This window comes from Limanda limanda, chromosome 19, assembly GCF_963576545.1.
Source record: "Limanda limanda chromosome 19, fLimLim1.1, whole genome shotgun sequence".
Taxonomy (NCBI): Eukaryota; Metazoa; Chordata; class Actinopteri; order Pleuronectiformes; family Pleuronectidae; genus Limanda; species Limanda limanda.
In genome coordinates, this window is record NC_083654.1 from 14,174,953 (window position 1) to 14,201,894 (window position 26,942).

Sequence of the window (26,942 nt, forward strand, 5' to 3'; positions counted from 1 at the left end):
TTGATCAACAGCCTTTAAAGGCTAAAACAAATCTGGTAACTAACGAGGCTCTGTCTCACTTTGACTGATACTGATAAGGTTCCTCAAGGCTGGATACCACATTCCTGAATAGAGAGACTGTGTGTGTGTGTGATTTCCCTGAATTAACTTACATGCGTATCAAATGAGGAATGCCATGTGTGGTGCTGCAGTCAAATGTCCTAACTAAGGCATGACCAGCCCCTGACATCCCCAGGACTGTAGACCATTTGGGTGTGTGTTTGTGTGTGTCTGTGTCAGATTGGGGACACAAAGCAAGTCCACAAAATCATATCAAATAATCAATCCCCTCAAATTTGGATAGGGTTAGATTAAGGTAAGGTTAAGGGTTAGGTTGAATTTAAGTTAGGGGTGAGGTTGGGGTTGGTTTCCGGTTAAATTTAGGGTAAGGTTATATTGGTTAGGGTTAGGTATAAATTACAATTAGGTTAAGGGTAAATTGAAGGAGTGATTCAGATGTATATATCCCGGATGAGACTTGGGTGCACTGGCTTGTGCAGGAGGCCGAGGCTCCACCACTTCTACAGTATTCTGTGGATGTAGTTGAGCTATTAGCATTTGGTATCCAGGGAGAAAAGGGTGAAGATTAACCTTAGGTCAGGGTTATGTTTAGATTAAGTTTAGGTGAAGGGTCAGGTTGGGGGTGGGCAAGTCTCCTGGACATGAATATGTAGAATTAAAGTCATGGAGACACAACTCTGTGTGTGTGTGTGGTTGTGTGTATATGTATGTATGCATGTGTCTGTGTGTGTGTCTGTACGTGTGTGATTGTGTATATCTGTATGTGTGTGTGATTGTGTATACGTGTGGTTTTGTATATATATGTGTGTGGCTGTATATATATATATATATATATATATATATGAATATGTCAAATTAAAGTCATGGAGACACAACTCTGTGTGTGTGTGGTTGTGTGTATATGTATATGCATGTGTCTGTGTGTGTGTGTCTGTACGTGTGTGATTGTGTTTATCTGTATGTGTGATTGTGTATACGAGTGGTTTTGTATATATATGTGTGTGGTTGTGTATATATATATGTGTGTGTGTGTGTGTGGTTGTGTGTATATGTATGTATGGTGTCTCTGTGTGTGTGATTGTGTATATCTGTATGTGTGTGATTGTGTATATTTATATATATCTGTATGTGTGTGTGATTGTGTATACGTGTGGTTTTGTATATATATTTGTGTGGTTGTGTATATATATATATATATATGTGTGTGTGTGTGGTTGTGTGTATATGTATGTTTGGTGTCTCTGTGTGTGTGATTGTGTATATCTGTACGTGTGTGATTGTGTATATTTATATATCTGTATGTGTGTGTGATTGTGTATACGTGTGGTTTTGTATATATATGTGTGTGGTTGTGTATATATATATATGTGTGTATGTGTGGTTGTGTGGTTGTGTGTATATGGTGTCTGTGTGTGTGTGATTGTGTATATCTGTATGTGTGTGATTGTGTATACATGTGGTTTTGTATAAATATGTGTGTGGATGTGTATATATATATATATATATATATATATATATATATATATATATATATATATATATATATATATATATGTGTGTGTTTGTGTGAGCCTCTGATGTCTTTGATAACACGTTCTACAAGATTTCATCATCATGCGCACAGTTGGGAGGTAACGCCCCTGGGCGTGTCGTGTTTCCCGGCGGGCCGCTGATTGGCCGGGTGTGGTGACGACACGCGTGGTATATATATGACCACTTCCTCCTTGCGTGCTTCCCCTCTACCCCGGCTGTTAGCGCTGTGTGAGTGCGCGTGTGCTCCTGAGCCCGCTCGGCACACGTTCTATAAAAAATAAAAATACAAAAAAAAACTCAAAACCTTTAAAAAAAGCCAAAAAATCCTTTTATTTTTTCCCCCTTCCTTTTTTGTAACAAGTCGGTGAAGCCGGAGCAGACTCTACCCGCGGACAGCACGGTAACGTAGAAGAAGAAGGAAGCGGCCTCGGTTTAACTCGAGTGTTTCAGTCGACGTGTTCAGGACCAGTAGCGATAATCCTGCTTTTATCGTCAGTGTGTCACGTTGAGACGACATTTTAAAACGCATCGCTTTTACTTTCCACTCCAGAGACACCGCGACCAACGAGCTAGCGGCTGCTAACGTGCTCCCCCCACGAACCTGCGCCACGCTAGCCACCGTTAGCTTCGTGCTCGTAGCCGAAACCTTCCTTCTTTTTTAAATTCGTACCGGCTACGGTTAAACTAGCCATCGTCCCGAGTGTTTATAGCTAGTCTCCCCCCCAGTCCCCAGCCCGACTAGCCATGAATCCCAGCGCTCCCAGTTACCCCATGGCCTCGCTATACGTCGGTGATCTGCACCAAGATGTGACCGAGGCCATGCTGTACGAGAAATTCAGCCCCGCCGGAGCCATCCTCTCGATCCGGGTCTGCAGGGACATGATCACCCGGCGATCCCTCGGGTACGCGTACGTGAACTTCCAGCAGCCAGCGGACGGTATGTACCACCTTTTTAAAATGATTTTTACATGTAAAATGGGTTTTTAAATGACAAGTCTGCAGCAAGCGTGGAGCGATCGAGCATGCTTGTGCTACACGTGACTGCGGCCGACATGTTGTCAGATGGGGGGGGGGGGGGTCTCCTCAGCTGAACCTTTCCCAGCAGTGGCGTAGTATACCCGGCGCCACGTCCTCCCCGGTCATTGAGCAAGGCACTGCGGACTTCCCAACACTCCCAGTGGGGTCTTTTAATCCCCGGTGTATCGGGGACAACACCCAGACACTGCAACCGGAAGTGCTGGCACTGTTAAATTAAGGCCGGGCAGGTTGCGTTGCTAGGATTTGGGGCATAGAGACAGTAACTTAGAAAATGGCCGATCAGAGTGGTTTTCAGAAAATGAACACCAGATCATACCCTGGACACCTTGTCCGCATCCATCTGGACATATAATGAATCTGTTCTACTCCGGATAATGTCCGTTAAATAGGCTCTGGGACATTTTAGGAGTTAATATCAGCTTTGTATTAATATGTCCTTATCCATTCAAATAGATGATTCATCAGTTACCTAATTTAACATATAATATTTAACATAACATATAATGAATCTGTTCTACACCGGATAATGTCCTATAAATAGGCTCTGGGACATTTTAAGAGTTAATATCAGCTTTGTAGTATAATATCAGCTTTGTATTAATATGTCCTTATCCATTCAAATATATGATGCATCAGTTACTTTAACGTTAAACATTCATTTTTAGCCATTTTCAGACATTTACCTTACATAGTGTGCTACAAACGGGGTCTGGACATTTCCCTCAGTTTGCCTCTCACACAGGGTCAGGCGGTTAGAGTGAGTTCCACTATGTAAATCACACGTATTTGGTAACAGCACCACGACACTGAGGAACTACTTTATCGCCATTAACTCTCCAATCTCGTTGTCTTTTCAAGCTGACATTAGTTGGTGTCTTCTACGTGTGCCACCACTTTGTCATGCTGAGATATTGTCATTGTTTTTAGTTTTTCTACAGTTGTACAGCTTGTTAGAAGCACCAACATGGCCACATGTTTGTGAATTTCCTAGAAATGGTCCTCCTGTATTCTCACGTAGGTGCAATCTCGCCTTTTCTGGACATCTCATAAGGGGGATGGTAAAGTAAGAAGTCCAGGGCAGCTGACTTGGACATTTGGGGTTTTACACGACTCGTCTAAAAGCAATTATGAGAGTTCAGTGAATGTGTGAAAGCAGATGATGTCAGCCACGTGTCCCCAAGAAACCACGTATCAACCATCCACATGACTTTGTCTGCTTTCCAGTGATAAGAGCATGCATCTGCATTGCACTTTGGTTCTCTAGGGCGTATTTGTGTTTTCACTGAGACCTATTCTGTTGAGGACTTTGGGATAATAGCCTCTTATTATGCCATGTATTAGATTGGTGCCATATACTGTAGATTGAGTGTGATACTATCTTATTATTACACTGACTGCAAACTTAGAAATCCTACAGTCCTTAGCCAGAGTTACCTAATACAGTTGTGCTAATGTATTTGTGACCAGGACTTTTCAGTTTGAAATTCTACACCATGACAAGGGGATGATTTCATTAACACCCACTGTTCAGCTTCCCTTGAACAAGAGATTAAAAGAAAGTCGACACCTTTACTACTGAGAAATGTAAATGTATGCAACAGCCGTGAGGCCAACGACCGTTTATCATTTATTAGTGTGGCCGGGGAGAAACTCGAAGATCCAGTTTTCTGCCCTTTTTTGGTTTCCCCAGCAGCAGCCACACCTTTAACATATGCAGCTGTATCCAGCACTTGAAAATATATCTGTTCTAAAAACCCTAACCCGTGTCCCTGTGTTTCTCTCTGCAGCGGAGCGGGCCTTGGACACGATGAACTTCGATGTGATCAAGGGGCGGCCTGTGCGCATCATGTGGTCGCAGCGTGATCCATCGTTGCGAAAGAGTGGCGTGGGAAACATCTTCATCAAGAACCTCGACAAGTCCATCGACAACAAGGCTCTATATGACACCTTCTCTGCTTTTGGCAACATCCTGTCATGCAAGGTATAAATCCCATGGCCAGCTCACCCTTGTTAACTAACCCTGAAACGGGGGGGATGGTCAACTGTTCCCGCTCTGGTTTTGCATTGGGTGGTAGCATATTTGCATGTGGGTACTATGTAAATGTCCTTGTTTTGTATTGACTGTAGAGTCAAGAAAAACAGATGTTTTACAATCACACATCACCCAGTGATACCAGTCTGGTATACTGGTACATTAAACCGTTTTCAGACATTAACTTTGCAAAATGTTCAGAAAATTTTAGCTGACCTCACCATTGATTTGTTCCAACTGTTGCAAACCTCAAAACGGCCACTCGCGTACCATGAATTGTCCACATATTTGTCTACTGTATTCTCACAAGGGCTCACAATAAAAAGTCCTGGAAAATGTCCAGAGCAACTGACTTGCACATTTGCAGTCTCACATATAGCCCCCTCCCTCCGAGGAAAATGTCCGGCCTGAAAGCAGCTTAGGAGTCAGTTTTCACGCTGGTTAAAATCAATAATAGGTAAGAGCTTTAGTGGTTCTGTACATGCAGACATGGCAGATGTGGGAATGCAAAAACATGCCAGGTAAGTGTATAAAAGCTCATGTGGAGTGGGTTCTACAAGGCATAGGATTTGTGCCCTTTCCAAAAAAGGCACAAATCCCTTAATGACTTTGTATATTAACTAATAAATAGTTTATGCATCTTTATATTGAGTCTCCCAGAATGACCGTGCAATCAGTCGTATTTTTAATAAATTCGTCTGGAATATTTTGGGTGTGGTTCAACAGAATGTTCAAGTTTAACATACTATTACTGCATGTGTGTGGAGTTTTAAAAACGGCATGTTTCTTCTCCCTCTAAGGTGGTTTGTGATGAGAATGGCTCTAAAGGCTACGGCTTTGTGCATTTTGAGACTCAGGAGGCCGCCGAACGAGCCATTGAGAAAATGAATGGCATGCTGCTCAATGACCGAAAAGTGTAAGTGAATGTCCTTAACCACTTTAAAACTGTTTTGGTTTAGCGGTTTAGTTGGGTAACATGTGAATGAGAGTGAAGTATTCAACCGGGTCTGTGGTTTTTTGTTTGGTTTTATAATGTGACTGAATAACAAGGTGTGGCAAGTAAAAACTTGTGTGCATTATTTACAATAAGTCGAATTGACTCGATGACATTAAACTAACTCGTGGTCTTCTCAACAATTGGATTTTCAGTGGTGATAACAAAACATTTTATTCCTCTAGTGCATTTTTATTTGGCTAAATGTCCATTTCAATGCAGATTCGTCGGTCGCTTCAAATCTCGCAAAGAACGCGAGGCTGAGCTTGGTGCCCGAGCCAAGGAGTTCACAAACGTCTACATTAAAAACTTTGGTGACGATATGGATGAGGAGAGCCTGAGGGAGCTCTTCGTTGATTATGGTGAGTCATTGCTTGAAATTAGTCTGCTCCTGAACAAGCATATACAGTGTTTTAGATCCTCTGAAGTTAAAGATTATGGGGATAAATAATGAAGTGGTATCTCTCCGTTTTCTAGGAAATTCCATGAGTATCCGTGTCATGACTGATGACAGTGGAAAATCTCGAGGCTTCGGGTTCGTCAGCTTTGAGAGGCACGAGGACGCCCAGAAAGTAAGATGACCTAGCTTTTTTTTCTGACCACCAGAAACTGTTCCACCATTTCTGGCCACAAAGTTGATGTGGTTTTCTTGGTTGCTATAGGCGGTGGATGAGATGAACGGCAGGGAGATGAACGGGAAACTGATCTACGTCGGCCGCGCCCAGAAGAAGGTCGAGCGACAGACGGAGCTGAAGCGCAAGTTTGAGCAAATGAAACAAGATCGCATGACTCGCTACCAGGTACAGTTTCGTTTCCTAGCACAAATTGACCAAATTGAAACCAAAAAATGTACTTCCTCTCTCGTCTGTCATATCAAAAATATTGCAGTTGTGTCAAATTCGGTGCTTCCTCTTCAGTAGTTTGCACTGGCCAAAATAGCTGCAACATTGACTGTAGTTCATGGGCCCCATATGTCTTCACCATAGACTCTGGGGATAAAAATGTACTACAGACAAGAAAATGTCTTACATTATAAAGGGATATTTTTCCTGCTTAATATCTACCATTACCATAAGGAAGCAACATGTTTGAACTCTTTTCTGTCTTTATTTTTAGGGTGTCAACTTGTACGTGAAGAACCTAGATGATGGACTTGATGATGAACGCCTGCGAAAGGAGTTCTCGCCATTTGGAACCATAACCAGTGCAAAGGTAAGATTTCAGCTCTTTTCTTATTTTATCCATAGACTGTAAATAAAGATGGACGACTTCATTTATTTCCGCTATCAAGAAATCAATCCCAAATATCCTTGATACAGGCTTAACAATTTCGAGTTAGTCTCAGCTGTCAATCATGACTTTTCACCCGGTTTTATAACCAAACCTACAGGAAAAGTGAACATTGGAACGTAAATCAATTTGATAACAACTACCTCAAATGACAGAAACATAAACATAACTTTGACTTTTTGGTTTGGCCTTTCTAACAAGACAGAGGAGGCGGGGTTTATGACTTACTGCAGCCAGTCACCCGGTGGCGGCCAAGACCTTATAAACAGTCTATGATTTTATCAGTAGCTGAGTTTGTCATCACCACTGAAACTCTGTAGCTACAGAGTTAGTATGTCTAGTACATTCTATTGTTAATATTTCACATGCAACCAATTCAATTGGACTCTCTACTCAGGTGATGATGGAAGGTGGGCGCAGCAAAGGCTTCGGCTTTGTCTGCTTCTCGTCTCCGGAGGAGGCCACCAAAGCTGTGACTGAAATGAACGGCCGCATCGTAGCCACCAAGCCTCTGTACGTGGCCCTGGCCCAGCGGAAGGAGGAGCGTCAAGCCCACCTCACCAACCAGTACATGCAGCGCATGGCCAGCGTGCGGGCAGTTCCAAACCCGGTCATCAATCCCTACCAGCAACCTCCACCCTCTGGGTACTTCATGGCAGCCATACCTCAAACCCAGAACCGCGCTGCTTACTACCCAGCAGCTGGTCAGATGGCCCAGCTGCGACCAGGCCCACGCTGGACCACCCAAGGTGTCAGGCCACAGCGTAAGGACCCCTCTACAATGTGTATATTTATAGTAATTTAACAAAACAGTTTGAACGTGTACATGATGCCACTATGTTTTTGTGTGTTCATAGATTTCCAGAACATGCCAGGTGCCATGCGTCCCTCAGCCCCACGGCCTCAGTCCTTCAGTACCATGCGACCGACCTCCCAGGTGCCACGCATGATGTCCACCCAGCGTGTCGGTCAGTCCCTTGTCCTCAGTCAATAGCTTTTAAGCTGCACAGCAAATATGGTTCAACTGTATGGCTGCTTCTTGTATCTTTTATGTAAGCATGTTCCCTTGTGGGCTTTTCTCCCATCAGGTCAGTCTATGGGGCCGAGACCAGTCTCTGCAGCAGCTGCAGCAGCCGCTCCGGTGCGTGGAGTTCCTCAGTACAAGTACGCCCCAGGAGTCCGCAATCCCCAGCAGCACATGACCGCTCAGCAGCAAGTCGCCATGCAGCAGGTAGGAATGCACATTCCATAGTCCGGCCAGACTCACTCACACTTGCAAACATTTTTTTTATGTGTGGCGGTACTTTAAAATCCTGTGTGTTCCTCAGCCTGCCGTCCACGTTCAGGGACAGGAGCCTCTGACTTCCTCCATGCTGGCCGCTGCTCCACCACAGGAACAGAAGCAGATGCTGGGTAAGATTCAGCAGTAGCTCTTCATGAGTGAATAACGTGTTAGCATGACGTAGCATTTAGTATGTGCTATGTCTTTCCTCAGGTGCTTTATGTAACGCATGTATTTACATGGTATTCTTTCTATAACTTTGGATTGGTGGCACTAGATTATCCATCTAAAGGCCGGAGCATGCTTCTGCGTTGTCTGGGGCCCGCAAGCACGCAGTTGTAACGCAGGACTTGTTCTCATTCATGGTTTTCCAACCGTTGCGTGTGTTGCCATGCAATTCCCCGCCAGAACACTAGGCGGAGTAATGTTTTTTTGTCGAATTCTGCACTTCTTCGTGTGTGGCACGAAGAAGAGCGATTTATTTACATCGCCACGGCGGCTCCTCAGAGCCTTTTTCTGGCGGAAAAATCCGCGGGTCAGTGACGGGTTATACTAGTGGTCATAGTTTCCGATCTCTTCTGCCAAGTGCTGTTCTATTTGGTCCATATTCGTTCTTCTAAATCCTCCGTGGTTTCCGGGCATGAACCGGAAATGCGACTCCGGAAATGATGTAGTTAGCAGACCAATCACAGCCCTTGCGGGCGGGTGACGCTTGCGGGGGTTTGCCGTCTAGTTAGAAAAATTGGCCGACGCACGTAAGAAGGTCTACGATAGCACGTAAGGGGCCCGGGAGAGCTCTTGCGCTTCCGGGCCTGTGAAAACGCAGAAGCATGCTCCGGCCTTTAGACTACATTTCAGCATTTGGCCCTTGGCATGTGTTCATTACATCCTGACTTGAGCTGACTGTTTGTCCCTCCTCTAGGTGAGCGTCTTTTCCCAATGATCTCGAACATGCATCCCAGCCTGGCCGGGAAGATCACTGGCATGCTGCTGGAAATCGACAACTCCGAGCTGCTCCATATGCTGGAGTCTCCAGAGTCTCTCCGCTCGAAGGTCAGTTCAATGATATTACTTCTCAGCTGATATCAGTTGGACGGTTTTATAGACTTAAATAATATTGGCTGATGCACAGATTGAAGGTATCGTTCAGACACAGGAAAAGTGGATCCTGTGGAAGCAGAGATCCCGCTATGACTTGATGCTTCTAACAGTAGTTCATTTCATGTTTGTAGGTGGATGAGGCAGTGGCTGTGCTTCAGGCCCACCAGGCCAAGGAGACTGCCCAGAAGCCTGCGACAAATTCAGCTGGTGTCCCAAGTGTCTGAACTCAAGGTACTTTCCTCATATTACACTGCCACATACCTGTCAAAACTTATAGCGGATTTAACTGAGTACTGTGAATTTACTGTTCCCACTGTAAACGTATACAGTGTATTCACATTATATTTTTGTGTTTTTACAGGAATGGGGATCCCTTGAGACTAACTTCACCGATGGGGGGGAAAACAAAAATTCAAAAAAAAGAATCCAAAAGTAAAAAATACACAAAACAAAGTAAAAGTCAAATATGTTAAAAAAACAGAAACAAGTCTCCAGCCAGGCTCATCATGAACACCAGGCGAGTTTCGCTGTGTTAAAAATACAAAATTCACAAAAAAAGAGGAAAAGTTAAAATTAAAAATGAGGATTGAGGGGTTTTAGAAGAGTTTTGATTGAAAGCATTCCTTTCTGCCATTTTATCCCTGTTGAATGTTTGTTGCTTGCTTCAATAAAACTTTACAAAATTATCAATGTGTCAGTTGTTGGCTGTGGGAGAAGTTACTGACTAAATACTGAAGTATGAGCCTCTCGTGATGACAACAGGTTTTAATGAAAACATCTTTCTTTCCTCAAGTGTGTTAAATAGGATTTAAGTCTTCAAACTTAAAAAGCCAAAAGTCTGTGTTAAGATTGCACAAACGACACCGAAGCTCTGGAAACGCCTTGACTAGTCTGGCCGATTCTTGCACTATCATGATTCATGATGATATACGATAATGCTTGACTAGTGGCTTTAATGCCTCGTTCCGTAAATGAAGCCAGACACTCACAATTGCTTGCTGATGGGGTCTTTGCGGTCATGGCGTTGCTTTTGCTGATTCATTGGGCTGTTATCACATGACCCCTTTCCGGCATTAGCCTTGGTGACAAGTGTAGAAAATGGATAATCCATTAGAAGCTTAAAAGGCTGCAGTGCAGTTAATTCTGCTTTTTAATGTGATGTAACTGTTGAAACTTGTAGCAGACGAGCCATTATTCCAGCAATCTGCAACAAACGACCAAATGATTCCTGTTCCTACTGGATACCCAGTGTTCGTGAGTGTTTACTTGATGTGCATTTTCAGATGTGTTGGTGTGGATGGGATTTAATACTGATGCGGTGCCAGATTGCTTGTGTGGACAGAAATTATTTGTTTAAAAAGATATTTTAGGTGTTGCGTAGTGGTGTGGATGTAGCTATAGACTGAAAAGAGGAGCTACAGCAAAGGAGAGTATGATGACGTGTTTTTAATAAGCGGCAGTGGCTGAGGGGTAGAGTGGTCGTCCTCCAACCTGAAGGGTGGCAGTTCAATCCCCAGTCTGACCCATCTGCATGCCGAAGTGTCCTTGGGCAAGATGCTGAACCCTGAATGGCCCCCCATAGAATAACAAAGTGCTGAGAATAGATGCACTGTATGAATGTCTGTGTGAATGTAAAACTGTACTGTAAAGCGCTTTGAGTGGTCATCAAGACTAGAAAAGCGCTATATAAATACAAAACCATTAACCATTTAATATTAGAGCATGTAAACCTTTCCATTTAATATCCCAAATTTAAATCATGAACCTGAATACGAGCAGAATATCTCTCAAAGGTTCAGTGTTTAGAATTTAGTAACATCTGGTGGTGAAGTTGCATGTTGCAGCTGAATAGCTCTCACCCCAAACATGACACAGAAGCTGTTGTATCCTTCAGTTGTCATAAAAACTCCAAAGGTGTTTAGTTGGTCCAGTTCACACTAGTGTAAAAAACATGGCGGCTTCCAATGAAAGAGGACCTACTCCCGAGTTAAATATAAAGTATATAAATATAAATTACCAAATCTACGGTAAAGAAACCAACAATTTGTACAATTTAGATGATCGAACACTAGTGGTGATTTTAAATTCATTGTCTTGGTCAAATCAAAAATATTTCTAAACCGATAAAACACCCCTTCATTCACACAGGCAGATGAAAAAACAAATACAATTCAATACCATGATGTGTTTCAAGGTTTTTAATTGTGCTTCTGGACAAAGAAAATAAATATCAGTGTCAACGAGCACTGAAACACATTTTAGGCGCTGTCAGGCCATGAGCTCAGTCCGTGATGGAGAAGATGTTGTTGTGGCACGTTTCTTTGGAAGGACGGCTTGTTTACTGGGCGACCATTTGGGTCTGATCCATCAGCCTCTTGAGGAGATCCTCCATCTGCTTCTTGAAGGTCTCCACCATGGGCTGTACGTTCTCGGCCAGGGGCTTCATGTGCTCCTCCAGCTTGGCGGCAGCGGTCTGCAGCTGTTCCTGGATCTGGGCGGCCAGTGGCTCCAGCTGGGTCTTCCTATCCTGCACGAAGGTCCTGTGGAGTTAAAAAAAGAAAAAAAAAGATGAACCATCATGTATACAAAACAGAAAAAAACTCAATTATCAGGAAATTGTATATATTTTATGTAAGCAACGAGAAATACTATAAGTATCAAAAGAGGTGTTTATTCAGAATGGCCCCTGTCAGTGTCGTATTGATCTTTTCTAATTAACATGTATTTACTGTAACTACTAATTTTCCTAATTGTTTAATCTACAATGATGAATCATAAGTAAATTAATAATTACTAAATGTAACTAATAATAACTTATGTAATACTAAAGAAATATGATAGGAATAGTACTAGTATCTTGGATTTGTACTTGAGTAAGTGTACTCTGCACTGGTATTTAACAAAGGACAAGGTCCAGTGTGATAAGCAGGAAGAAGATGTGATCATCCAGACCGTGAGTCACAACTGAACTTTGACCTGGTGTGTGAGGGCGCTGGTATGGGGGGTGGGGTGGGTGGGGGGGGGGGGTTGTACTCACTGAGCCTGGCCGGCGAGGTCCTGGCTGCCAAGGAACGCGGTGACGTCAGCAGTCATCTTGTTCTTCATTTCCTCAAAGTACTGACTGACCTGCTCCAGGTCGCCTGCATCTTGTGCAATGCTTCCTGTGGGTTTCAGAAGACAGAGAAGAAGAAGGAGTCAGTAAATGAGAGAGCTTTCTAATAAACAGCAGAGTTGCACTTCCAATCAGTGGCTGTGTGATGGTCGTACCTTGTGCCAGAGCGAGCAGGACGACGGCGGCGATGAGGGTGAATTTCATGGCTGTTGAGTGGAGGAGACCTACAGAGACAAACACTGCTCAGTTATTATTCTGTATGGTTGTTAATTAACCCCTTTATTTTCCCTGGATCTCGTCACAATGATCATTTACACGGTTTGTTTTTCAGATCTAAGGAGGCGTCGTCCTCCTGTTGCTCAATCTGATGAATCACTGATAAAGTTTTCCAGGAATCCCTGTCGATTTGTTCTTTGTTGTTGTTGCCACATGGGTATAAGATAAATATATAGATCCTGCGTGTTTGTCCACATCAAACACATTAACTTGTAATCTTTACCTGGCCTATCACAGACATGCTGCAGTTCAGTGAGAGCCTTGAGTTTTCTTTTATTTATTATTAGATATTCTAATGTAGAAGAAGAAGAAAGAGTAGAAACTTCTGTTGTGGAAAATAAATGATTTCTTTTATATGTTGTATTGATCTACTTCTGTAATGTGTTAAACCATATTTATTGAAGGCTTTTTGTTAAAAAAAAAGCCAGTTCTGCATTTCTACAAGAATCATTCATCTAAACTACAGTAAGCTGTTTTTAACAAATAGCTTGAAAAGTCTAACACAATTATTCGTCTATAGTGATTTTATATCCTTAACATTAAATGATGAATGGGTTTACTGTCACATCTTCAACATCTGTGTGCTGCCTCCTACAAACCTCTGTGATGCAAAACTAAACGTTAAATAAAGATGTTTACTTTATTACAACATAAAAAACACATTCTTCCTTTAAAATGTATTCAAATTCCGCCCTGGCATAATTTTACATGACAAAGATGAATATGTTACTTTCAAACTATCAAATTAAAATCCAAGTTTTTTGTAAATACTGGAGAAAGACTATGAAGAATTGTGGGATTTGTGTCCAAGTGTCTCGTGTGGATTTTGAAATAGGAGCAGACTCACCTTTACCGCAGGAGAAGTTGGACCGGATGGTGCCGAGCTGTGGGACTCTCAGTCCTCTTATACTCCAGCTCAGTGATGCAGCTGTATCCTACTGTGATAGGACTACGATTAGACAAGATAAAGAGCTGGGACACGATTGGATGTTGGTGCCAGTGAGGGAATCAGTGCTCTGACCCTTGCTGCTCATGATGCCACCTGGGCAAACCGAGCCAAAGTCCAACACTCCCTCTGCTAACATCAGTCCTGAGTACTCATCTTATCACGTTGATTCAACGAAACACTTAATCATCATCAGCAGCAGCGTCACTGTTACGACACTGAGGCCAGGTTGGTGCTTGCGTGAACAAATACAACAACAAATAAGAGAACTGAGGAAATTTCTCGTGGTTTGTTTGATTTCCATTATGTCCACATGGCCTTTAGATTGTCAAGTACTTTTGGATTAAAAGTACTTGAAAACGTTGTAAAATTGACTTCATTCATTTATTTTCAATGGAACGCATATTGTCACTTGTTGTGAAGAAAAGTGAAACTTTTATCATGAAGTTCTGTTTTCAGTCTAAAGGAGAGACAAGTCATGTTTGTAATAATGATCAAGATCTTTCCACTTTCAAATTTTTCCTGTATTTTTATCATATAAACTAATTTATATGACAACTTAATTTCCCTTCGGGGATGAATAAAGTACTCTATCTATCTATCTATCTATCTATCTATCTAATTCTAATTATTAGATAAAAAAAAGTAAAATGTACACTTTAAATCATGTGATTCTATGATCGCACCTCACCGACCATCATCAAGTATCAACAGCAGGACATAGGAAAAACATACTTACTTTCGTTATGACTAAGAATTTCATTTATATCATTAAGTGTCTCTATGTCTCAGCTTTGACAGATAAGTACAAAGAATAGAGATTAAACTTTACAACATGTCAGCTGTTTTCAGGCCCAACAGTCGACTTAGGAAACCACCTTTAAATCAACTAGATCCACAATTTTATTTGGATCGGCACCAAAATGTAATGGTGCTTCCCGACCCACATCACACCCTTCCACCAAGTTTCATGGAAATCGGATAAAATACAGTGTAAATGTATTAAAAGTAGTACGAGTGAATTGTCATTAAGTTGCACTTTGGAGGGAGGGGTCATGAATTACAGGCAACATGTGGATGTAAACCTTCTACCTTTGCTTTACATGCAGCAGCGTGTTATTGGGACCAGTTTATCTTTATAGTCGTCATAAAGTAATTATTTACGAACTGACTTCACCCCAGTCACTTATAATAAATACTTTCTGATTCTGATTCTGATAAGCAAATTCACACAGGAAGAATAAAAAGATTTTTATATAAACATATGACGAGATAATATAAACAACACGAGCTGTTTGATCGAATGTGGATAATTCTTTATTAATCTAGAAGGAAATTGGATGTTTAACGGTCAGATGTAAATTAACACCAGATGTTGGGATGTTTTAAAACAAGAGAATATTCTCTCTGTCCAGCGCCTGTTCACCACGAGATTGGACTCTGTGAGTACTTTACGTTGCAACAAATACTGAATGAAAACTTGGGAAGAGGTGAAACTTGGCCCTGACTCTTATTCCAAGATTTTACACTAAATGTACACTAAATATTAGAGAGTAAAGGTCATCCACATTTATTAGTGTTGGCTCAGGCATGAATGCAGAATGAAAACTCTTCTTTTTTTTTATTTTTTATAAATCTGTTTATTGAAACACATCACATCATGTTACATGACCTTTACAAATAGATTCATGTTTTTTTTTTTTTTTGCCAAATAAACAAACATACAAACAAACAAACCAACAAGTAGAAAACACACAAAAAGAATGAAAACTCTTGACCAGTTATGTGTTTTTTATAATGGGAAAGGAGCGAAGGGAGGACAATAAGTGGTACCTTACAATTTCGACTTAATTTTCCTAATTAAAAATATTAAAAAAAGTTCCACTTCTAGCTTTTTCTAATAGTATAGAAAAGTGACTAGAAACCGAAACCAACAATTTAATATAAATGGACTTAGAAACATTAAAGTTGAATGCCTTCGCGATCTCTCTCTCTCTCTCTCTCTCTCTCTCTCTCTCTCTCTCTCTCTCTCTCTCTCTCTCTCTCTCTCTCTATCTCTCTCTCTCTCACAATAGTGATACTTTAACAATAAGAAGAAATGGAACACAGCCCTGCAGTACATTCATGTTTAGGTCAGATTATCCTCTGCGGCAATGATGTATGAAGCCTTGTGCACATTCAAATTAAATGAAGCCTGGTTTATCGCTTTAACTTGATTAACTTGATTGTGAGTACATAACTTTAACTCTGAAACAAACACACAGCAGCACATGCAAACTGAGCATTAGATTGGAGGAGATTAAATTACATTAGATTGGTCCAAACGTCATGTGAACGTAAAGCAGTGAAGCTGAGGTTAATCACTGATGTCATGGAATGACAGGGCGTCCTTCAGGGAGCCTCATCATAGTTATGATATATGTCTGTTTCTTCTCCTTCTTCTTTCTGTTGTCTGCTCACTCCGTAGTAAACAACGTCAGACGGGCCTCATCTTTGTCTGCTCGGAGGTTTTCAGTCTCATACTTTGCTGTAATTTGTTTAAAATGTGTTTTTTAGTGGAACCAGATGTGCAATGACTGAATGTTTATTATATTGCAGACTCAGCTTTGAAAAACAAGAAGAAAAAAAGAATAAAGATTCAATCATGAGCTCCTGAGTTCCTGCTCTGAACTTCTCTGGGACTCCTCCCAGGCCACAGCGAGGATGAAATATTACACAAGGCCCAGAAAGTCGTAAAAAGCTCTTAGGAAGCGTGAGATGAGGTCCCGTTTCCTCTTTCAACTATTTGTTTTGTGCGGGGTTGGTGGTCCCACTGACTCACAGTTAAACCCTTTGACTAACTAGTAACTAACTCAGTTTCTGAGTGGGTTGAAGAAGTGACCTGAGTGTCTCACCCTCTCCCGACTAAACGCAGTTATTGTGGCTGCAGGTTTTAATCACATGCTTCAGGCTGCAGAGCTGGAGCCTGAGCCCACACTGTAGTTGTTCTCTGTTGGAGCCACAGGAGAGAACAGAGCAGGCTCAGATTTCTTGGCTTGATATTTCTCTGACTTTTCACTGGTGCCTTCACGCACTGTGGAAAATGCAGGAAATATGACAACAACATTCATATAACTTCCTATCTGAGTTTGATTGCAACTGTTTGATAACAAATTGGCAGAAATGTGGTGTTTACGTATCTATTTGATATGTTATAGTTACAGCATGTTTTCCCTTTTTGTTTATTATACTGTTGCAGTTTATTATAGACTCAAACAACAATAACAATAAGTCAAACAAACAAGCATCCAGGGCAAATGTAGATTTGGATGTTGACCACTTCAGGCAGTGATTTGGCACATCTGGCCTTCTTGTGGCCTGGAGAAATTTTGTGAACTTGAAGTGGCCCAGTTGTAAAGTAGCACATCTTTGACAAACATGCAGTGCTATAGACAAGGTTTCATCAGGATTTGAACCTATAGTGGCCCATGTGGCAACAGTGAATATGGTTTAAATAGCACCAAACAAAATTGGGCCAGCTTTGGTTGACATGCGGCCATCATACCATGTGGGTGTGTGGGCACAATTGAATTAGTGGAAAACCTGATTGAGGAATCAGAATCAGCTTTATTTGCCATGCATGTGTACACATACTAGGACTTTGACTCCAGTGTTATTTGCTCTCAGTGTTCTTATAGTTAATGGACATACAGCGAAAACAGACTCCAAAATAAACACAACTATTGAACAAATAGAGTGAACACGACAACAAGCTGAGCAAGGGTGGACACAAACAATTGTGTTATTCATATACATGAAGTCGGTGAATAACACAACAGTAGTGAATTTATATATGTACAGTATATACGGTTCACTTAGATTAAAATCAGAAGTGTGTCAATAATAATAAAAAATTGAGATTCATAGTGGATGGCTAATGTTTTAGTGTCGTGGAATTGTTCCTGATACTTTGTGAAAGGTATATTTAACAGTATGTTTACAATGAATGACATTAGGAGACATTAGTTTCAGATTAAACATTTTGAAAAACCCAGTCTGAACATGGAGACGTTCTGTCTGGTGTGCAGCTGTTGTCAGTGAGTGTGGGGAATCCCCGGGGTCAGTGAACGCCTCTTGTGTCTGGGGCAGCCTGGCAGTGAGGATGAGGAGCTGCGGTGAAATGTGTCTGAGACTCGGCTGTGTCTGCTCCATGAGGCGGTGACTGTCTCCGGCCGGATCCCAGCCTGCTCCCCGGCTCTCACACACCGTGTCCGGACCCGAGCCCGTCCCGCACACCGCCGCACATCCCCCGCACAGCCCGGAGCCCGCAGACGTGACTTGTGGACAATGGAATCTCACCTCCTCCACCCGGACAGTATCCGCCCTCAGCGGCTGCAGCCGGGCATCGGATTCGGTTCGGGACCCACCGGGACCCTCCGCTCCTCGTCGCTCCGGCCCGGGGTCACGGTGCCCATCCCGCCGCTGCTGCCGTCCCCGGCCTCGCTGGCGGCTTCCTGCGGGCCTCCTCCTCCTCCTCCCCCGCTGCAGTTCCACAGCCTGTACGGCGGCATCGGGGCCGGGCTGGGGCCGGGGGCTGCCGGCCACTGCAACCCCGGGAACCCGGCGGTGCTGAAGGAGGCGGTGGAGGCGGTGGTCCGCAGCTTCGCCAAACACACACAGGGCTACGGCAGAGGTAAAGCTACCCGGGGCCAGCGTCCCGTTAACCGGGGGAAATAAGCATGTTTTGGTCGGATGTTCCAGGCTGAGTTGGGGAGGGGAGCTGGGGCAGAAAACCACTTTTAGCTGCGCCATTTGTTTGGGAATAGACCAGCAACGTAAAAAAAAGAGACACACACTACATTCCTGTGTTTAGTTCCACAGAGTCAAATATCACATGTGTCGAGATTTACCTTGTAGATGAAATATTTCCACTCAATATAACATCACTTACTGTTTTTCTTCTGATATTTACACAACCTCACTTCATCACAGGATTAACAACCACGGCTCCGGTTTACATCTGCGAACATTAAACTATTATACATATACATGAGCCCCCAAACAGTACTGATCCTGCACCGTTAAATGTGATAAGTGTTATTATAGTCAGGTTAAAGAACAAAAGAGAGTTGTATAATCAGCCTTTGAACTCTTTTAATTGAGAAAAATTAAGTTTAATCATCTTTCAGTATGTAGCCAGAATATTTAAATCCAAACCAGTCATCACAGTGTAAGTAAAACCAGATGGATGAAGTTCTTTCAAGGATCAGAGCCTCCTACTCAGAACAGCTTGAGTTTTGAATCTTCTGAAAACATAAAAACTTTTTTAGGAACGAATAAGCGTGGGAATCACAGGGTAACTCATTATACAGGATACTATCACGATAGAGCGATTCTGCAATAATTGATGTATTGCAAGAAAATCATACCAAGATACATCAGGATATCTGTCGAACTGAAGAAGAGAATACAAAAAGTGCAGGATTTGTGTATTTATTCATTACAGGTTGGTGTCAGTTTCACAGAGTTTTCCTCAAACTGAGATGAAACATAACCTTAAACTTGCAAAAGTTCAAACAATATTTATATATATTTCAAACTATTGCTATTTGCTGTCAGCATATCGATAATTATGTATCATGGGTAGTTGTGTATCATTCATGTCATAAAAACAATCATGAAACAAAACCATAAAAATATCAGTGCACAAACAAAACAAAAGAAAGAAAAAGCAGAATTAACAAACAACTTCACAACAAATATATTTCATTAAATCAAATATCAATATTGAAAAATGTTTAAGGCCCCACCATATAATAAAGGGAAATACAAATAAGATAAAATTATAATGATTCTAGATTCAATTTCACATTATTTTTAATTAAATTTACAACAGAATTGAGATTTAGCTGAAATCTGTGTTAACTTGTCTGCTGATGTCACCTTATGATCTTGTTTACTTATCTGTAATTAACATGTTGTTTTTCACTGTAACACATTGGCAGGAGGCTTAACACTGACTATTAGACCAAATGCTGCAATAATGTTGGCAGTCACAGCTAATACAAGTGTTCCTGTCTCTAATAGGATTTATTCCCAAAAGATTGTCCCTCCCGTCTTTCCCTCCTCGATCCCATTTAGGTTACTTAACACCGTCAACATTGGCAGCTCCTTAAAGACGCCACACTGGCTTTATTTGTGTCTTAATGCTCGAATTTCTCTTGTTACTCTTGGAAGGAAAATGTTGATGTTAGGTAAATTGTTGCAAACATTCTAAAATAAACAAACACATCGGTCATATTTGGGGATTTCGGTAACAAAAAGTGCAGCCACATGGGGGTTATCTACACTTTTTATTACATACAGTCATCAGTGTGCCGGGACCATGGATTTTCTATGCATTCATTTTCAGTCAAAACACAATTAAGATGGATAAATAATTCTTTACGGTGTAAACTCAAAAAGCCCATTTAAGATTTTTGCCCCTAGCTGTGAAAGTGTGAATGGTAACTGCTGTTCTGTGGGTGTGAGCCTGCAGCAGAACCATTGTCACTTTGTAATAGATCATCCTCCCTTATCTCCCGGAGCTTCCTGGCGCTTTGTCCTGTAGATTTAAGGAAATGCTCCAAACCTGACACTGTCTCATTACAGCCGTGAACCATTTAGATGCTGAAAAACATGTTTGCTTGTTTGCTTGTTGGATTTATCCTCTGTATTGAGGAAACTAATGTGCATGTAAAACATATGCAATAGCTCACCACACATCTAGGGCCAACTTGAGTTAAACATTGCATTTTGTTATTTTCAGCAGAGCACATTATAGATTCCTGTCATCTGTTGTGAAGGTAACTTACTTTACATTTGGCTGAATACAAGAGAATCAGTTTATAGTGAGCATTTTATATTAACACAGTAAAAGCAACAACCGCTTTGGATCGCACATTAGTGATTTACCGTGCGAAGTCGGGATATGTTTTCTATTTCTATGTTCGTCAAGGCTGCAGCTTTGAAAACAACTGATACTGATCAGGTTCCAGACTCTCTCTTTGTGTGTGTGTGTGTGTGTGTGTGTAAGGGAGCCTCAGTTTGTCTGTGTCCATATCAAACAGCGAGATCTCAGCAGGAAAGAGCCGTGAGGTGACAGAAGTGATAGAGACCTGGATAATGTTGGCTGCGCTCACATCTCCCAGCAGACGCCAACCTAAATCCTTATTTACGGCTCAGTTTCTTTGTTGCCGTATCTCTTGGACGAACACATGAATGCAACATTTTTTTTATGAAAGTTTCGGGGATGAGGGGGTTGTTTCTTTAAGCGAGCAGCTCTTCTGAGCTGATGCAGAGTTTCCTTTAGGCAGCCACATAAATATTTTCAGGAAAATCCCCTGGCATCCTTGAAATGACCCCCCCCCCCCCCCCCCCAAGCCCATCCATCTTAGAGAGGATGTTACAGAGCACGGGGCCAGAGACCGACGGCACTTAAGCTCAGCACAAAAAGCATTTAGATTTCCCCCCACTACAACATGTTACCTCTAAATAGGGCCAATAATAAAAGTCTGATTTGATATATCTCAGTGTGACGGTTTATTTATATCTGTTCCCTGCAGTAAACGTGGTGGAGGCTTTACAGGAGTTCTGGCAGATGAAGCTGACCAGAGGGGCCGACCTGCGCAACGGAGCTTTAGTTGTTTATGAAATGGTCCCGTCCAACAACCCGCCATATGTCTGCTATGTTAGCCTTCCAGGAGGCAGCTGCTTCGGAAGTTTCCAGGTACAGTAACTGCCCTGTTTCTTTACTGTGTAATGGAGAAAAATGGTCATTCCAGGTTCACGTCACATGGTTACAGAATCCAAACATGCCCGCAAACACAACATCCTAAACATGGATCCAAACACGTGACGAGGAAACATTAAGCTACATCCACATTTTAGCTAACTTAACATAGACTGTATGTAGATGGAAGACGTGTCTCCACTTCCTCCCACAAAGAAATGAAGCCAAAACCTCCCAGATATAAATGCCGGATAAGAACTACATAAAAAGACAGAAACCAACTTTGTGAAGAAATGTGTGTCTTGGATTTTTTGTTTGATCCATACCCCATCCACCAACATGGAGGAGTTTGGTTTCATGCCAGCCAACAGGGGCCAATCAAGACACTTTAGCTTCGCTCTTGGGGAACCGACATGTCATCCATCTTTATAAACAATCAATCCACGATATAAACACCGTTGTTCTCCAGCCTTCAGCCTTCTGTGCAGAACATCTGTATTTCGGCTTGTATCTGACCGCTGGTGCATGTTTTCTCCTCTGTTTGACAGTTCTGTCCAACCAAGGCCGAGGCCAGACGCAGCGCTGCCAAGATCGCCCTCATGAACTCTGTCTTCAATGAACATCCGTCCCGTCGCATCACAGACGACTTCATCGAGAAGAGCGTGAGCGAGGCTCTGGCCTCCTTCAATGTAAGTTACGGTAACAAGCTGAAAGTTGATGTTTAGGTATCAAGCTGTGGGTCAGTGGGAAGCAAAGCAAAGTCACATACAGTTTCCTGGACTTCCCTACTGGTACCATGGAGGGCCTCCATGTGAGAAGGCAAATGTCTGAGCCAGTTGCTTTGAGTGTCTGACCACGACGATCTCCTTCTGCCTTCTTCATGTTTAGTTCATGTCTGAAAAAGTCTTACGTGACTTGGACGAGCTCCCAGTAAGACTTTGCTTGTGTCAAGATGGCTCTGATTAAGTCGTATGAAAAACAGATGCAACAAATCTCTGGAGGAAGAAAACGGATTTACGGAAATTAAATTTTTTGAAAGCAAAATATTGAGGATGTCACAGAGACATTACCAAGATACCCTGAGGTGTAAACAAAGTTGCTCACTGCAAACATGGAGTTGATCCTTTAGTCTCAGACAACGTGTGGATCTCATTTTCTTGCTCATAAAACATTTGCCAAACTTTTAAAATTTGAATCTGCATTTCTCACCAACATCCGTAGATCCGAAGAAGAAACGACTGGGAGGACTACAGGGTAAATTATCAATATCAATGTGCATCTGAACTTGTGGTTATCCTCCTCATTGTGTGTCGCTGACGTCAAAGTCCAAGTATATATGTGAGCCATGAAACCCTATATGAGTCAAGCATCACACCATATGCTCATTAACTGCTTGCTGTGCTTCACAGGGAAACAGAGAGGAGGCCGACAATCCCAACACAGGGATTGGAGCGTTTCGCTTCATGCTCGAGTCCAACAAAGGAAAATCCATGCTGGAGTTTCAGGTGCATATAAATCAGGAATGTCTGAGTCGTGTTAGGTCACATTTTATGCTCCTCAGACACAGCTACGCAGCTCGTGGGCGTCTGGTCTGCACATACACGTAGTGGTAGCCCACACGTGACCTTAGTTAGAACACGTTGACCTCGTTTCGAACTGGAAAGGAGACGTCTGAAGTCGTGGTTTGAATAACTGAATTACTACATGTTGTGTGCTGTGAAGAGAGTTCGGTCTCACGCTGGCTCTGCTGTGTTTGTGTCTCCAGGAGCTGATGACTGTGTTTCAGCTACTGCACTGGAACGGAAGCCTCAAAGCCATGAGAGAGCGACAATGTTCCCGACAGGTAATGAATGTGAAACTGCCCACTTCCCAGATGGGTTCAATTATCCAAGAACAGTGGCTGTTTTCAGTGAAGTAATTACACGACAGGTCTGCACTGTTCCACATAGATCAACCATTTCTCCCTCTCAGCATGAGCAGTGGAAGGCTGGAAATAATAAGTAAACCAGAGAGGAAGTTCTTTGTTAATTCTAACGTTCCTGAAGTAGAATTAAACTCACCAGAGGCCATAACGCTGCCAAGGCCCAACCTCCCCTTAAAATCTATCAGGCTGCACCAAATTACACACACTCATTCATATCAGTCCTCTTAATATGCCTTATTGTTTCATTACTGTACATGAACACATAAACTCATTGGCAGACCTTAAAATGGATTATTGTTAATTAAAAGGATAGTTGACCGAAAAAGTTCATTTCAGCTGTAACCTTCAAAGTATCAGAAAACCTCAAACTTAAAAATTGAGTTTATCTTTTAGGTTGGTTAAGGAAAAAGGCTTCACTCCCTCAAACTTTGACTCTTTTATATGACTGAACTTGGTCGGCTGTGGCTGAGGGGTAGAGAGGTCGTCCTCCAACCTGAAGGTCGGCGGTTCGATCCCCAGTCTTCCCCATCTGCATGCCGAAGTGTCCTTGGGCAAGATGCTGAAAATCGAATTGCCCCTCGTAGAACAACAAAGTGCTGCTAATAGATGCACTGTATGAATGTGTGTGTGAATGGGTGAATGTAAAACTGGACTGTAAAGAGCTTTGAGTGGTCATCATCAGACTAGAAAAGCGCTATATGAATACAAAACCATTTACCATTTTACCAACTTTGCAGGAGGTGCTGGCCCACTATTCCCACCGGGCTCTGGACGACGACATGCGCACCCAGATGGCGGCCGACTGGGTGAACCGAGAGCAGAGCGTGGCGAGCACCATCGGGCAGGAGCTGGCCTCCACAGATCGGGAACTGGAGGACGCCAGACTGGCGGGCAGAGAACTGCGTTTTTACAAAGAGAAGAAAGACATCCTGATGTCAGCCGTGGGTCAGCTCAATGCGGCCAACACCGCCACCCTGCCGTCACGCTAAACCCGGCTCGTGGAATCTTGCTTTCACACTCCTGGTAACAGTATTGAACATTTCATAGAGATAACGATGAGTCGTCTGATATCTTAAAACCCTTTGTATCACATGTTTCTTCACGAGGACCAGGTAATCAGCACTTGATTTTACAGTATGCACATCCCACCACAAAACAAACACCTGCCACTATAGCTGTTACCTCTTTGTGCCTAGTGATTACAGGAAAACGACTTTTCTATAATCTACCTGTATACTTGGCGAACCAGCTTACGGGGTAATACATGTTTTTATTCTTTATTCCAGACTGTAACAAACAAAACCTGCCTTTCATCTGCGAATGTACAGGTCATGAGGTAAAATGACCAACAAACCAAACATGTATGAGGTGAAGATCATTTGTAAATCAGATCAAAGAGTTTCTTTAATGTTATTGGTGCGTTCACTTACACTTCTCGGAGTCACAGTGGTAAAAAGCAGCAAAAGAGAATACAAACCAGAATCTTAAAACCTTGTGACCACTAAGAAAAAGATCATTCTGAAACAGCAATGTAATGTAAGCACATCGCTATGAGATTTTCTTTGAGTTTAAGATCGCAACAGTTACATTATTGAGAAAATACTTCAGCAGCTCAGGTTTTTAAAACATCCAATGGCGAACCATCGCTCTGTTTGAACTATTCCAGCATTCATTGACCCAAGCTGAATGTTTATTCTCAGTGCGCTCTCAACTACTGCAGCTATCCAGGTGATAGAATTGCTCCAGGATAGAATTTGTGTTTGTCATCAGAATAGCTGGTGAGAGTCTCATCGAAGTCAACAAACAGCCACACACAAAAAACGAGTCAAAGGATCCTTTTTAACAAGACGATTTACAATGTGTGAGTCAAGTGTGAGTCATTGTCCTCAATACTAAACAGCACCAGTGCTTGTGGTTTATGGTTTTCAGGATATTGGAAGCAGAGTTCGGTTCTTAATTGTGCTGGTGAACGTCCTCGAGCTAAAATGTAACTCGCACTTAATCACCTTTTTACACAGAAGGACCTGATCTCTTTTATACTGTAAATGTGATATCCTTTTATTTCCCTGTATGACATATCTAAAAATGTATTTTTTATTACATTATAAGAATGAAGGCATTTCAAAGAGTCCCTTTTTAAATACCCCGTGAAAGGGGAGTGAGAGTTTAATGGATAATGTGCGGCTCTGGTTTGAAAGAAAAATGTGGGCAGTGAGTTATGCGAGTTAAACAGCGGGAGGGCTCATGCTTCTGCTCTATGTTGGATTGTCAACAGCAGAAACTGATTTCATGAAATTCAGGCAGCCTGCAAATTAAAAACAAAGGGGGCAGGAATGTTTCTACGATTAAAGCCAGATCCGTTTTAATATTCTATTGACGTATTTCTCTCTGGGACCATTGTGCCTTTAATAAAATTGGTAGCCTGTTGTGGTTAAACTCCTTAAACTCCATTTAAATGGGTCTTTAAAAGTTAAAGCTACTCTACTTTACGTCTTTTGTCTTAGATGTAAAGGTGATGTTACATTACATGTTGTAGTGTGCAGATTACACACTATATTACTGTTACAATTCCTTAATATGTTCTTATGAAGGATTTTTTTTTAAATCTCACTACGTTTTTTATACATTTATAACCATTATATATTGTTGGTTTGGTACTGGGCTCGCAAAATATGGAGTCAGCTCCACCAAGAGAAAAAAGTTTCGTCCTCTCAATACTGAAATGTTTAAAGAGACAGTTGAACTCTATTCAGCAGCTTGAATTCAGCCTCGTTCATCTCTCATTCGCTCAAAGACTCCCAGCAAAAGATTTCTTTTCAGTGATTGTATCGTCCCGTGAAGCGATTTCAAGTCAGACTTCATGCTTTAGTGCTGGTGCACTCGTATCGAACGTTTCCAAATGAGCTGGTTACAGGAATGAGGCTGGAGATCTTGAATTTTTTGTTTTTGCATTTTTCCTCTAATTAAGATGCTTATTATTATTGTGTGTTTTGATTTCTGACAACAAGCCATTAATCTCAGAGCTCCATTCTTCTTACAAATGCCTTTGACCTTTCTTTGTGATCATTATCAATGAAGACTTTTCAAAAACAGTATATTGTTTGCTATCCACTTTATAAAAAACAAACAAACTTGGTTTTATCATCTTTTGGCTTTAATGCATGATGTTGTTGATTAATTTCTGTTTTTCTATGTTTCATTTTCGATACAGTATTGTTTTTGAAGTGTTCCTGAAGACCCTTATTGTATGTATTTTGTATGAACATTTTGTATTTCATGTTTATAATTTTAGTAGATTTATATGATGTAATAAATTGGCTGATACAAATCTTTAATGTTTTGTCATGTGACTTGTTATGCTGCTTTGTACAAAGATTAGAATCATTTATAACCAGGATTAAGTAATGAGCTTGCAAAGGGTTTAATGGGATAACGTGTATTTCGTACTGGTGATAAATAGCTTTTCCAGACATTTGAGAAAAAGTTCTGGGAATTACATATTATTGTTATGACCACACAATAGTTCCAAATCTATTTTAAAGAATATCATTGGCTCAAGACTGCAATACAATAATGTGCCTTTTCCACATTAGTCTTGATAGGT

The 26,942-nt window shown here is 41.8% G+C and overlaps 3 protein-coding genes and 1 non-coding gene across 4 annotated transcripts; 3 read left to right on the plus strand and 1 right to left on the minus strand.

Annotated features, from left to right (window-relative positions):
• The first annotated feature begins 1,801 nt into the window (after positions 1-1,801).
• LOC133025525 (polyadenylate-binding protein 1A-like) lies at positions 1,802-10,016 on the plus strand. Its single transcript, XM_061092204.1, has 14 exons — positions 1,802-2,530; positions 4,419-4,612; positions 5,464-5,579; positions 5,880-6,019; positions 6,135-6,229; positions 6,320-6,457; positions 6,774-6,869; positions 7,345-7,711; positions 7,805-7,915; positions 8,036-8,178; positions 8,276-8,360; positions 9,152-9,282; positions 9,462-9,561; positions 9,692-10,016. The coding sequence occupies exons 1-13, from the start codon at positions 2,338-2,340 to the stop codon at positions 9,552-9,554; spliced, it is 1,902 nt and encodes a 633-aa protein (XP_060948187.1). The 5' UTR covers positions 1,802-2,337; the 3' UTR covers positions 9,555-9,561; positions 9,692-10,016.
• Positions 6,541-6,675, plus strand: LOC133026533 (small nucleolar RNA SNORA5). Its single transcript, XR_009683199.1, has one exon. It is a non-coding gene; the product is annotated as a small nucleolar RNA SNORA5 (small nucleolar RNA).
• A 1,497-nt stretch (positions 10,017-11,513) lies between the features above and the next one.
• On the minus strand, positions 11,514-13,652 carry LOC133025966 (type-4 ice-structuring protein-like). Its single transcript, XM_061092767.1, has 4 exons — positions 13,566-13,652; positions 12,598-12,666; positions 12,368-12,491; positions 11,514-11,870 (listed from the first exon to the last, which is right to left on the minus strand). Exons 2-4 carry the CDS (start codon positions 12,644-12,646, stop codon positions 11,669-11,671), a joined length of 375 nt encoding a protein of 124 aa, XP_060948750.1. The 5' UTR covers positions 12,647-12,666; positions 13,566-13,652; the 3' UTR covers positions 11,514-11,668.
• Positions 13,653-17,724: 4,072 nt separating this feature from the next.
• On the plus strand, positions 17,725-26,673 carry lix1l (limb and CNS expressed 1 like). The gene is made up of 6 exons (XM_061092706.1): positions 17,725-18,336; positions 21,248-21,411; positions 21,963-22,103; positions 22,824-22,919; positions 23,180-23,257; positions 24,076-26,673. Exons 1-6 carry the CDS (start codon positions 17,991-17,993, stop codon positions 24,325-24,327), a joined length of 1,077 nt encoding a protein of 358 aa, XP_060948689.1. The 5' UTR covers positions 17,725-17,990; the 3' UTR covers positions 24,328-26,673.
• Positions 26,674-26,942: the final 269 nt, after the last annotated feature.

Bases quoted from the DNA above. Each gene is read 5' to 3' on its own strand.
- LOC133025525 (XM_061092204.1), top strand. From the start codon at position 2,338: ATGAATCCCAGCGCTCCCAGTTACCCCATGGCCTCGCTATACGTCGGT. The intron at 5,580-5,879 runs GTAAGTGAATGT...ATTTCAATGCAG, and splicing joins CTGCTCAATGACCGAAAAGT to ATTCGTCGGTCGCTTCAAAT. The intron at 7,712-7,804 runs GTAAGGACCCCT...GTGTGTTCATAG, and splicing joins CCAAGGTGTCAGGCCACAGC to ATTTCCAGAACATGCCAGGT.
- LOC133025966 (XM_061092767.1), bottom strand. From the start codon at position 12,646: ATGAAATTCACCCTCATCGCCGCCGTCGTCCTGCTCGCTCTGGCACAA. The intron at 12,492-12,597 runs GTACGACCATCA...TGAAACCCACAG, and splicing joins CCTGCTCGCTCTGGCACAAG to GAAGCATTGCACAAGATGCA. The intron at 11,871-12,367 runs GTGAGTACAACC...TTAACTCCACAG, and splicing joins GACCTCGCCGGCCAGGCTCA to GACCTTCGTGCAGGATAGGA.
- lix1l (XM_061092706.1), top strand. From the start codon at position 17,991: ATGGAATCTCACCTCCTCCACCCGGACAGTATCCGCCCTCAGCGGCTG. The intron at 21,412-21,962 runs GTACAGTAACTG...TCTGTTTGACAG, and splicing joins GCTGCTTCGGAAGTTTCCAG to TTCTGTCCAACCAAGGCCGA. The intron at 22,104-22,823 runs GTAAGTTACGGT...TGTGCTTCACAG, and splicing joins AGGCTCTGGCCTCCTTCAAT to GGAAACAGAGAGGAGGCCGA.